The 14,095-nt window shown below is 35.8% G+C and overlaps 1 protein-coding gene across 1 annotated transcript; it reads right to left on the bottom strand.

Moving 5' to 3' along the window:
• Positions 1 to 13,139: 13,139 nt before the first annotated feature.
• LOC145670664 (CD63 antigen-like) lies at positions 13,140 to 14,095 on the bottom strand. Its single transcript, XM_081739454.1, has one exon. It carries the CDS (start codon positions 14,001 to 14,003, stop codon positions 13,140 to 13,142), a length of 864 nt encoding a protein of 287 aa, XP_081595580.1. The 5' UTR covers positions 14,004 to 14,095.

The raw sequence follows: 14,095 nt of genomic DNA, 5'->3' as shown, positions 1-14,095 counted from the left end.
TTTTGTCATTATTATTCCATATAGTTTTAACTATTAAGCTTTTCTATAGAAAGAAATCATCGATTGTTAGCAAATCTCCATTGTAAATGCCCACTGCATTTACTTACATCTAACAGTTTTGTTAAATCCTAGCCTAAACTTCAATGGCTTATCTACACAGCATTCACTTAACGTTTAACAACTTCGTCCAGTTCTAGCCCAAACTTCATCATCATCATCATCATCATAGGTATTCTGCCTTTATTGGCAGGTCACTTGCCGCAGCTGAGAAGCTTCCATGCTCCACGGTCCTCCGCTATCTTCTTCGTCTTCGCGTATGATCTTTCTGTTTTTATATCATCCATTAATTGTAGTCTCCTTCGCCCCCTCCCTCTCTTTCCCGCCACCATACCCTCTAGGACGTCCCTCATGATACAATCTCTTCTTAGGCAATGTCCCAACCACTTTCTCTTCCTCTTCCTAATAATATCTAAAAGTATTCTTTTCTCACCCATCATTTCTAACACTCTCTCATTCGTTTTCCGCTCGACCCAATTAATTCTTTCCGTTCTTCTCCACACCCACATTCGAAGGCTTCCAGTCGATTTTAATCACCTTTACGTAATGTCCACGTTTCCACCCCATACAGTACAACACTCCACACGAAGCATTTTATGAGTCTTTTTCTCAATTCTTTATTCAAGGCCCCACAAAACAAACTTTTCTTCCTTCTAAAGGCTTCTTTCGCCATTTGCACTTCATGTTATTACTAAGAATACTACCCAGATATCGAAAACTATTCACTTGTTCTATTTTCTCCCCTCCTACTTTTATATTTGACACAGACCCCTTAGTTCCAATCACCATGGCTTTTGTCTTTCTAACATTTATTTTCATCCCGTATTCTTCAAAGCCCTTTCTCATTTTTCCTAACATTTTATTGATTTTCTTTTCAGATTCTGCAAGAAGTGCCATATCGTCTACAAATCTTATGCATCTAATCATTCTACCTCCTACCGAAATACCATCATCATCATGTAGGCTCTTTTTCACTATCTCTTCTAGATAGTCATTAAATAGTGTTGGCGAGAGGCAGCATCCTTGTCGAATTCCCCTTCCAATTGCACTCTCTTTCGTCAGTTCTTCCTATCCTAACACGAACTTGTTGGTTCATGTATAAGTTTCTTATGAGCCCAAACTTCAATGGGTTATAATCTGAGATATAAATGCGTTCACTTGACTACATTTCAAATGGTTCTAGACCATAACGTCAGTAGGTCTGTGAAATGTTATGAAGATTGTTTGGTTCCTAAGTTATTCGGCCATTAATTTCGGTGTTCGGACTGAACAAAACAAATAACATTGTCTCATTGTCACAACATGAAAGATTTAAGTTTGACTTTTTAACGCCTTAACGACAGTTCCCCTGCTGTCGCATGTTAACAACTGTCTGCATTTCTCCCTGCTCATTGCTCCCCATGCAAAAACGATTATGTGCTTATGTGTGTGTGTCGTTTACCTTACATTATATGGTACCTGGTTTCGGCTGCAAAATTTTAAGGCCCTGTTGACGACTTGACACAGTAGCTCGGTATACCTGCAACAACTTTTCCTGATATTTCACAGTACAGCTTTCGACATGTATACACAGGGAAACAATCTTGACCTCCTAACCTACCCTAATCTAATCTAAGCTACCTGATTCTAATACAAGAGAAAATAATAAATAAAAAAAATCACATTTCTTTTATGCACACACAACTGTCCTGTAGTCCCCACATCACTTTTTCATACAAATACCTGCTCGATGCCAAAATGACTGTCTTCGTTTGTTGGAAAACCAGAGCGGCAAATGAACTTTCAGAATTGTTTATATTTGCTTCAAAATAGGAAACTAAGATATACTGCTACTCTTATCAGGAATCTAATAATGTTACCTGACGTTTGAAAAGGAAATTTCTCTGTTGCCAGTGATTTATTGAGCACCCATGTACAGTGATTTATTTGTGGATTTTGTAGAAGAGAGGAATATTTATGCAAGATTGTGTTCCGTATAACAGAACAACTTTAAAGTGGGGTTGGAACAACGTTATTTTTAAACCTACCTACTTTGAAATTATGGTACTGATTTGATAGGAGACCCCCAAGTTCATCATTTTTTAAACTTTTTTAAAAACGATTTTATGATAAATACGGATAGATACGTTAGATAGGATTTGGTTAGGTAGATTAGATTGCATTCGTTAGTTACCTTACTAATTTTTGTCCTACTGCTGAAGACTAGTGTAGAGCATCCAGTAAAAGCCCTACAGTTGCATTGCAATCTGCACACCTTGTCATAACAAGTGGCACACTCCTACGTAAAAGGGTTTTGCTATGACAAGTAATTCTTTAGTCTGTTCTAATTTGGTCCTTAAAGACCAAATTCCCGCCCGAACAATAAATACATCAAAAGGTAAGAGTTTACTTTGGGCAGAACAGTGATAGGTGTACATATACTTGAGCCTAATTTTATTAAATAGAAGGGGAAAGACGCTACTAAATGTCATTCATCATTATCATATGTAAGTTTTAGTACCATTTTGCTCCTTGTACTTAATAACATTAGATTCAGGGGTGTGTGCACCTATCATGTTCTGCTAAAAGTAAACTTTTGGCCTACAAAATATACTGGCATTTAAATGAATCCAGAATTGAACAAAGACAGGGTTAAACTGAAGCATGATTTCCTGCATGTTATCTAACACTGTATTTAAAAATTAACAATACTTTCACATCGTAGCTCACTTTAGAATAGTGTAGCAATACGAGGTTGTTTTACATCGGATACCGTCTTTTTCCCAGTTGGTTTGTTGGTAGTAGCATGATGTCATATAATATCCATTTTTTATCCACCTGATGGCATACTTTTCTGCATTGAATGAGGTAATATCTGGTCCTTAACGTTTATGAAAAGACTAAATTCGAGGGTCTTTACAGATAAATGGTTTCTAGTATCAGTATGTTGGAAGTTTAAGCTGGAAAAGCCTCTCTCACACTCTGCAGAAGAAACTGAAAGAACACTGATTTCCATGTTAAGATTTTGTAGATTTGGGTCAATATTAGGTTTCATCTTATGCTCCCGAAATTCCTGCAGAATTTTGGCTGAATCATCAGAGGAAAATTTTATTTTTTTATTATTTTCATTTTTTTATTTTATTTTATTTTATTTTACTTTATTTTATTTTTGAAATTTGTATTACTTGTTTGTCGCCGTTTAACTTTTTTGCAGACAATTCTTCTCGCCAATTGGATTGTAGCAAAACCTCGGCCCCACTGAACATTTCGAGCGTATGTTATCTGCTAGAACCTTGCAATCTTATTTTCTGGTACTTCTCAAGAGAATTGTCTAAGGGTTTTGCCAGTGAGACTCCACAAAACTGACCAGTTTCTTCAAACTGACGTAATTGTTCCATGGACATGCCCCTTTTAATTTCAACGCTACCAGAACATTTACAGTTTTTCAATTTTTCTTGTTATCTGTACAAGGGATGCTGTAACGCCCCTTTCCATCCGGCCAGACCGGATATAATTCGAACCGAGAGCTTTTAGAAATAATAATAATAATAATAATAATAATAATAATAATAATAATAAATTATTTCAAAAAAACTGTCAATTCAAACTAAGTAAGTCAAGACTAATAGAAGGGTCTAGAAAGGACGGACCAGATCGCCATATTGAAATCTCTAAGTCGAAGTTTTGATCCAATATTTCCAATTTGATAGCACAGAAAAAATAGGAAGCAAAATATCATTAATCAAATAAATACCCAAAATGTCGAATTAACAATAACAACTTTATTGAAACAAATATGTGGCTGTGTATGTGTACTATTTGTGTTAGAATAATACATATACACTTCAAGAACAGGGTCAAGAAAGATGGGTCGTTACAATGCAGACCTTTCTTGTAGAAACAGGCTATGGGTACGTAGAGGTTTCAGCGCATCTCGGATCATGGACATTTCATAAACAAAGTTCCACTTAGTGACTTTTACGTACAGATTTGAAAATACTACACTCTGCTGAAAGCTTCTCTGGAAATTTATAGAAGCTTCTGAAAACTGTTCCACTAGTGCAGAGTAAGACTTCCGCAATGCTTCTACTCAACGGTATGAAAAGTCTAACCACCGTACATCAAAAGCTTTAGTAATATTATAGAATCGAATATTTAGTTCTCGTGGCATTAATTCGATTTCTGTCCTGTTCTTCGGGAACATTGAGTAAACACCGTGCAATCGCTCTACAAGGCTTTGAAAATGAACCATATCTGAAATCGTATTTACAACGTTGTGAACAACCAGTTCCACTTATGACTTATGCAGTGAAACACCATAAATTGGTGTCTAATTCTCGCTGCAGTAAAGAAAGAGCACCATTTATTTCGCCTTGCATGTTATTTGCGCCATCAATACAAACTGCTATGAGTCTTCCCCGTAATATCATTTCGGAAATATTCATACTTTCACATATTTTAACTATGGAATCACAAACCTCTCTGCCTATTGTTACCTATAACTCAAATAAACCTAAAATTATATTATTACACGCCTGATTAACTACAGTACGGATATACACAATGGAAACAGATTTATGAGGCACAGTGGAGGATTCGTGCATCATTAGAGCGGAGGGTAAATCGGAATTCGAAAGATACAGGGTCATTTTTCGTTCATTTCTGTAGCTACAAAGTCAACAATATTTGAACATCTAACATTAGAGTAAAGAACTTGTTCGAGGTTCATTCCATTTATTTCTTACTATTTAATAAGATGCACGGTAAACGACAGATGATTTTGCGCAATAACATAGGCAGTTCTAAATATCACAGTTGTTTTTAACACGAATTTCATTCACAATTAACACGAAAACCTCTTACTTTCTTACTTTGTGTACCGGAATTACTTGCCTTTTAATCGTCAGGAGCTTTTCCTTTATTAAAATATAGTCTAGTATCCATTTCCTTATGTTTTTTAAGGTGCTTGTCAACGAAGAAACTACCAATTCACAACTGCAGTGACTGCTTACTAATAACTGAAAATGTTCTATTATTATTATTATTATTATTATTATTATTATTATTATTATTATTATTATTATTATTATTATTATTATTATTATTATGCTACTCAGATGAAGTATGATAATCAGTGGTATCAGCTGCAAGATTTTTCTTCGGGAAACAATTCTATAAACAAGACCAGCATAGCTCACAACAATAAACATACTTAAAAAAAGTAAAGAATTATTACTAAAATATGGAGTTGAATTATTGTACTTTAAAACAGATTGTACAGCCTAAGAAAGGTGGAAAATATCTTCCCAGGCTGGGAAAATAGAATTAAACCTAGAGACAGGGAAACCAAAATTTAGAAGGGGGGAAATTCCCAGGCTTCCCTGGCTACAAATAAATCCCTGCCCATATACTTTTCTTGTGCCGTATTTACTAAATAACGATAAGTGGTGGAAATCCTAAAGACTTTAGTTCAAGTTTAATAATATGCCGAAATGTAATTTTGACTTTCATGCCAAGGAAAGGGCAGTACTCCCTTATGATCAAAACAAGGCTACACAGTAAATACATAAAATTATCACTACTAAACTATGATCAGAATTTTAATGAAATTAGAAAAGCTACACACACAAGGCACGTAAATCATTATATTGCGACAACCGAAATGGATATTTATATCCTTCTCTTTTTGAAATATGCACGTTAGGTCACATGGTAGTCGAATGTAAGTGCGGGTCCTAAGGAAACTGGGGCCACTTTAAAACTGAGTGATAAATTTTTCAAAAGCATACCAACTGAACTTTCCGTTTGGCAAAAATGTTAAAATTCGAATTAACCAAAAATAATTACACTCAATGTTGTTTTAAAATACAGGTCAATGGAATCTTTCTCTACAAACAATTATACCATGTACTTATTTGTGGATTCTTGAATTTCTGCAAAATTTTGTCCAGTTGTCCACGTTATTTTTTTTAAAATTACAACACGTCTTCATCAGAAACGTTTCCAGTGTCCTCAAAAATAATTGTTCAAACCAAATTTTAACGAATGCACCACAAATCTTCCAATATGGCAGAATACCGTTCATTTCATCCAGTCTCTGACTTGCTCGAAAAATGTTTCGAGCCCCATTAGGGTAGGGACATGCCGAAGATACCTCGCGATCGAGGTCGAGGTTTAAGCCGCGGTCGCACCCTCGATACTGGCACAAACCCATCTATTCAAATGAGTAAGCGCATGCCGAAGATGTACGCTACATCGCGACCTAGAGGTGGTCGCGATGATGAACAACTGAGTTTGTTTTTATATCGATGTTCAGCGGAAGCATCGCTGTGGCTCGTGTTTTCGTTGGCTCTCCCTGAAGCGTTACACGGAATAAAGTCTTCATTTGTTTAGAATTTCGTCTGCAGAGGATTGTGTATGTCTATGCTCGAGAGGTTTTGTTGCACTATTAAATTTGATTATGAAAGACATATTAATAGACCTAGTGAGGAATGTTCCAACAATATGGAGTAAGAAACACAAACAACATTATAATAAGCACGTTTTAAATAGAAAATGGAAGAAAATAGCAACTGAAATGGGGATGTCAGATAAGTTATTCATATTTATTTGAGAATTATACTGTAGCTTAGTATTATATAAGGCAGTGGCGGTCACAGGGAGGGCACTTTCGGGCTGAAATCCGTAAATTGTAGAATTTTTAAAGAAAAAAGAAGCTGCTGTTAATCATATCTATGCTTAAAAACTCCACGCACCCCCGCCCCCCAATTCCGAGATTAATAAATAGGGTTTCTTCTGAATTCGTTGTTGATATAAGGTAAAGAAATACCTGTAAAGACAGGCACGTATCCATAGGGAGGAAACGTCGAATAATGCAATTGCAGTGCCGACACATAATTTGCTGTAGTTAATATCCCCTCCACCTCGAAACCTTAAGACATACCTGATTTATTTATTTATTTATTAAATTTTACTGAGAAACGATTTCTCGCCTGAGTGCTGAAAGAGGGCATTTTCTTCACAGAATATTGAATAAAAGGTAAAAGTCTTTGATTTAGAATATTGATAGAGATGAACAAAAGATGAGACTCGAATATTTTTGCGAAACAAGAGACGAGACTTTGGTATTTCTCATATCTCGTCTCGCGCCCATCCCTATTTATAAACTTGTCCTTTCGATTTCTAAATGTGTTTTCGCAGTGATTTTTATGCAAGGACGGAATAATTTCACATGCGTCACAGCAATGTTTCTCCTAAGAACCAACGGCGAGGGTGCGACCTCCTCACTATGTGCACCCTTCATCCATCGCGACTTAGACATTTAGGTAGCGACCGCGACTTAAACCTCGACCTCGATCGCGTGGTATCTTCGGCATGTCCCTACCCTTGGAGCACTAAAACATTGTTTACGTCCACTTTTCTCATTCAAAAACTTCATGAAACTTTAGACCACAATTGATTACGGAACTATTTGGAGATATTCCCTTTTACCAAAATTATTTGACGAACGAAAAATCCGAAGTTCAAGGTAAAAGACAAAGAGTATCTAGAAGAAATCCCTGACTGGCTCATCGCTGACGTCACAAATAATCAGACGAACTAAATCTCAATAGATGAAAGGATGCCGCTCCAATTATGAACTCTGGAATAAATCTCGACCTAACTACAAATTTAGTCTCCTAATGAGAGTGATTTATGCTCAACCAAAGAGGCTTATCCATAAAGATATCAAAATTTTGAAAATTAAATTTGAAGCTTTTTTATGAAGATTCCCTGCATCAATATTCCAATAAAAACATCACAAAAACCATTAAAAATCTAGAAATAGACTCTTATTGAATAAAATAAATTAATATTAGTGACAAAATATACAAAATTCTGAAATAATAGTAATATAAACAGGTTTCGGCTGTATTAGAAAAGTTTATATAGGACATCATAAAATATCTTGAATAAATTGCTGTACTAACAGTTGGAAATTCTGTTTTGTGTGAAATTTTGCTGTAGTATGGTATATCGTAGATGGATTCAATTCTTATTTCTTTGTGTCGAAAATTACTGGTAATACATGTCTTCGCCAGCCATCTTTTCAGATACCCGGGTAATTAAATTAAATTGTAGATACAATAAATATTTTGCCAATTTATAACGTAACAACAAACAACACAAACTAACGCAAAGAGAAATAATGCAAATGCCAAAATAAAAGGAAATATTGCAACTATACAAGACAGAGCGAGCGAGCGCGAAACGAGACAAAGCGGTACATTTACATGTTGATCGTAATAATGAATAAAATGGTGGAATAAATAAAGTGGGAGGAAAGAGGACAATCCCGAGAAAACCTACGTATACAGCATTTTCTACCATAAATTCCTCTTGACGTGAGTCGGGATAGTATCAAGGACCCCACGTAACAGTTATTTGCATGGAAAATTAAAGAACTGATCCTACCCACACTAAAATTTGACATGGTGGTAGAACTTGACAACCTTAGTAAACACATAACATACAGTATTATACTGTTCATTCCAAGGATGTTATAAAATAGAGGATCTGCCCATACATATCTTCGTCATATGAACTCAATGAAGCCAAAAAACAACTGAGCATCGTGTGAGTCGACACGTCTGATTGGGTACTCTCGTTTCCGCCATGTTTGTTGGCTCGAAATAGTGCGATCCTAGTGGCGCGGAGTGGGCAGAGTAGGTGTGGCGAAGCTGTGATGTATGGCTTCACGATTTTGTTCTATGGGCAGATCCTCTATTTTATAACATCCTTGGTTCATTGTTTCCAAAATATTGGTCATCAAAGCAATTTTTAAAGTTTTTTTTTTTAAAACTCCGTGTTTCTGTTGGGGAGACACAAAAGCAGAAAAATCAGCATCAATTCAGCATCATTGATTATTGATTCAATTATTGATTCAGCATCATTGATTATTGATTCAATTATTGATTCAGCATCATTGATTATTGATTCAGCATCATTGATTATTGATTCAATTATTGATTCAGCATCATTGATTATTGATTCAATTATTGATTCAGCATCATTGATTATTGATTCAATTATTGATTCAGCATCATTGATTATTGATTCAATTATTGATTCAGCATCATTTTTGCCCAGGATAAAGAAGGCCAAAGTTAATTCATTAAGTTGGTAGTTGAATGTAATCCATCCAAAGGAAGTAGTGAAAATTCAGAGTTTAACGTTGATTATTATAGAGTAAAAATAGTAATATATAGCGAGAAGCGGTTTTCTACAATCTATTAAGCGTCCCAAGAGTCTATTCCATTTCTCTTCTAATCTCTCTGTTAAACACGGAAGTTGTAGAAATCTACTGGTATTTCCAGTTTCAATATTAATTGAGAAAATAAAACGCAGTTAGTAACTCTTAAATATATTAAAAATCAGCTCCATGGCAACACTAAAGCATTTTTAAATGACAAGTAGAGGGTAAGGAGAAATGAATTTTTGAGAGAAAACTTGAATCAAGGGTAAAAAGAAAAGCATTGTTGAGAGGAAACTTGAATCGAGGGTAAGGAGAAATCCATTGTTGAGAGGAAACTGGAATCGAGGATAAGGGGGAAAACATTGTTGAGAGGAAACTGGAATAGAGGATAAGGATAAATCCATTGTTGAGAGGAAACTGGAATCGAGGATAGGGAGAAATCCATTGTTGAGAGGAAACTGGAATCGATGGTAAGGTAGGGTTGCCAGACGTCCCGGTTCTCCGGACAATTCCAGTTTTAAATGAAAGAATTAATTGTCCCGAAAAAGGCTCTCGGGACGCCTGATTGTCCCGGTTTTCCTTCTTTGGATTGAAAAAAAGAACCTCCATGAACTAGTATAACTCACCTAAAAACGGAAGGTTTTCCGAAGATTTCTTTAGCCAATTAATTTTACTTAACAAACAACAGTAAGTTTGAAATCACATACATTCTTTCGTCTTATGGGTTGCTTAGCTTCCAGAGGGAAAAAGATTTTTAAAAGTCTTCAAGGGGGGGCATATATTACGTAAATAATTTCTTCAATATCAGTTTCAATAAAAAGAACATATTTTCCCTGTAACTGACGTTACTGCTACTTCACACTTCAATCGACAGCGCAGACCTGTCTCTTTATTGGAACTTCAATCAACAATGGCGATATTCTCTCAGTCGCTGCAGTTAACTTCATTTAAACCATTTAGCAGTGCCGTAACTAAAGGTTTGGAGGCCACCCCACAGACAGCGTGGAGTGGGGACCCTTCTCTACGTCCCACTTCGCGATTTGGAGGCCCTCTGATGGCTTGGACCCCCGCAATGCGGGGTCTGCGAAGCCCTTATTTACGCCCCTGCTATTTAGTTCTGTCTGCCGTCTTCTTAAGCAAAATTTCTTCTCAGAACTGAGTTGTCTTTAATATATTTTTTCATGTCTGGATAAATATTTCTAAAGATGCTATACACATATTCAGTAATTTTGGATTTATATTTTTTTATTATTTATATGATAACATTTTCAGTAATTTTAAATCTAAAATTTCGTAACTACTTACTCAAGTACAAGAAATGGCAGTTAAACACATAAAGGTATGTCTGTTGTTTAATTTTGATAGTTCTGCCAAACTGCGTAAGTCTTTCAAGAAATTTAGTTTTTGTTTATCTTTCTGAATTTAGCGTAAATGCATTTTTATTGATAACTGCTAAATTTTTATTTCTTTAAGGGTAGTGTTTCTGACCCAAGTGATGACGCAACAAAGAAAAGAGTAAAATAAAAGGAAATGAAATCTTTGAGTTTTATGTCCCACGGTTATGCCGGCTAGACGTTGATAATGAGAAAGGAATGCAATGGTGGAATTAAGAAAGTGGGGAGAAACGGAAGAACCCCGAGGAAGCCCACGCACACAGTGTTTTTGTCCATAACAAGGTTCCCTTAGCGCGTGCTGGGATTGAGCCAGGAACCCCATGCACTAGAGCTGAACGCTCTACCACAGCCACGCGGCCCCCCAAAAGAAAAAAAGTACCGTATAACTCCAATCATATATGGGAGGGTGTGTCATGATTGGCGCAATATTTCGGACCTTCTAAACATAACAAATCAGAATTGGGAATCAGAGACGCCAGGCATCTCTTCTTACATTACATTTTCTGATTCTTTTTCTCATTCTTTATACATCCCTTGTAGGATTTAATTTGTGTTAACTATGTATAGAATAAACTAGTAAACTGTGCGTAGTAACCGGGAAAAGACAGGTAATTAATTAACTCTGATCAAATGGAAAGGAAACTTGACTTTATATATAGCCTGAGATTGGTGTCCCGGTTTTTCGCTTACAAAATCTGGCAACCCTATGGTAAGAAGAAATGGAATGTTGAGAGGAAACTTGAATCGAGAATAATGAGAAATGGAATGTTGAGAGGAAACTTGAATCGAGGGTAATGAGAAATGGAATGTTGAGAGGAAACTTGAATCGAGGGTAATGAGAAATGGAATGTTGTTGAGGGGAAACTTGAATCGAGGGTAATTAGAAATGGAATGTTGAGAGGAAACTTGAATCGAGAGTAATGAGAAGTGGACCGTTGAGAGGAAACTTCAGTCGGCGTGCAATTTAAACTTGTACTGCCACTTCCAACTTCCCCTGAAGTACATCATCATTGATTCATGGGAAGTAATGCGGAAGAAGAAATTCGGATAATTGTTGGTGGAGAGGCAGCGGTAAGGGATCTGCTGTTTGAGCCGTTTAAAAGAAACCAAACTTAAATCTTCATGTTGTGACACTGAACTGCTGCTACTTGTTTTATTCAATTCGAACACCGAAGTTAATCACCGAGTAACTCAGGAATAAAACAATCTTAATAATATTTCATAGACCTGCTGACGTTGTTATGTCTAGAACCACTTGAAATGTGGTCAAGTGAGTACATTTGTTTACCAAGTTATAGGCCATGGAAGTTCGGACTAGAATTTAAAAAAAAAAAAAAAAAGTTTTAGGTATAAATAAATTGCAATGGATAGTTATAAAGGAGACTTGTATTGCCTTGTCTTGTTCACCGTTAATGGTGTTTAATTATTTGGTGCACCAATATCTAAGGTCAAGTGCTAAAAAATGCAAAATAGAATTGAATTATTTGTGTAGAAAATGAATTATTTCTATAAGAAAATGTATAAAAGGTTTTCAAATGTCAGACGTCGCCATTTGCATTTATTGGCCGATGTGAAAGTCAAAGTGCCTGAATTAAGAAATTGACAAGAGTTAAAGAATAGAATTCAGTGTAAGTATGAAATAAATAAAGAATATGTTAAAAATCAGGTAAAGCATAGAATAATCGGGCGGTATTCAGAGAGAATTCGTTAATCAAGTTTTAGTCAGAGACTAGTTAGTAGCATACTAGCTCTTTACTAAAGAAGATGTACCTTTTGGTATTCAGAGTATACTTTGAGTACGACTAAAATGTTGATTTGGGTACGATTAACATATATCTCAAGACATCAATTGAGAAAAATAAATGTGGCAACTACGGAAAAGTAGATGAGCGCATGCGTAGTCTGTAAAAAATGAAAATACATGAAATACGAAATGTTGTGTCGCACAAGCTAAACCGTGGCTAAAAGATTACCTTGTGCTCAAGATTTATTAGTCGCATATGATTAACTTCGTCAATTACTACATCCTAAATACGGACTTTGAATACACTTTTGATAACCATATGTTAGTCAACCCCGTAGTAAGGCATTAATCAGACGTCAAAACGACTCTGCATAAGATCCATCATTATTAGGTAAGAATTAAAGTCAAAATCGGGAAGGGGGGTCCAACGGGCCGAAGAAGGCCAGCTACCCAGGTGGTCAGGGTATAAAAAAAGGGGAAAAGTAAAAAATAAATGAAATATAGATGATTAGAGTATTTGTGAATGAGTGTAAATGAATTTGTGTGTAAATGTAAATGTATGTAATTAAAGTAGAATGTACACTTTTCACTTAATCCTTTTGCGCAACACACCAGGGGATGTTGACACTATTACGATCGCCCTGAGACTTGCTGATATTCAATGCAGTATGTTGTTTCTATAGGAAAGCTTAATAGTTAAACTATATGGAAAAATAATGACAAAATTCATTTATAAACTGTTAAATTCTTTTTCGAATTTCTCTATCATTTTGTACATCTCAGGGGGTATAGATATGTCAGAAAAAGAAGAGTCACTTTCGTTTGATCCATTGCCTTTCTTTCTATGTTTCTTTTTCTTGTGTCTGTCTGTTACTTTCATTACATCACCATTGTCAGCATTCACTTCGTTTTCTCCAGCCTGCCTAAGGCGCTCCTCTCCGTCTTCAGGACCTTTTTTCACAGCCAGGCAAACATATATAATTGTCGGGATATTTAAAAAACATAACACAATCAACGTTATAGCAAGCAACTGGCATCTCTGTTCTATGAAAGTTTTAAATGGGTTCCAGCATGCAATGGCATTATCTGTACATCCAGGAGGTAATTCGGCTTTATTGTTATCCTGTGCAATTCCAATCCAATCACCAGGAGAATCTAGTCCGCAGCATTTGAACTTTCTTTGGATAACATCCCAGACTTTTTTAGCACGTGACACACTATAATATTCCAACATCGCCATGTCTGCTTTCAGTTTAACAGATGTCCTCAATGATTTCTTGACTGTAGCCACCACAAATAATCCTAAAGCTAATTCCGCCAGAAAGAAAAATGCAGTGAGAATTACATAACATAACATAAGTTGCCACGCGTCCCTTTTTACTACACCGCACCCAATTGCATTGAAAGCACCCATTATGAAACCAGTTAGAATAAAACCACTAGGAAACATTCTTAAAGTGGTGTTGAGGATGTAGCTGAACTCATAAAATTCTATTTGAACATACACGCCAACACCGAATAACGCCAAACCTCCAAAAGTGAGTAATGTTAGTGACACATAGGAAACGGTTTTTGCAGTCTTCTTCGACACCATTTTTCTGTATTTACATCATACACACAAAAATAATAATGCAGTAAAATCATTATTACTTTTTCCTTTAACAGAAGAATAGTGAGTACAATATA

This window comes from Thermobia domestica, chromosome 14 (genome assembly GCF_964235325.1).
Source record: "Thermobia domestica chromosome 14, izTheDome1.hap1.1, whole genome shotgun sequence".
Classification (NCBI taxonomy): domain Eukaryota; kingdom Metazoa; phylum Arthropoda; class Insecta; order Zygentoma; family Lepismatidae; genus Thermobia; species Thermobia domestica.
This window is presented reverse-complemented; position numbering and strand designations above follow the sequence as displayed.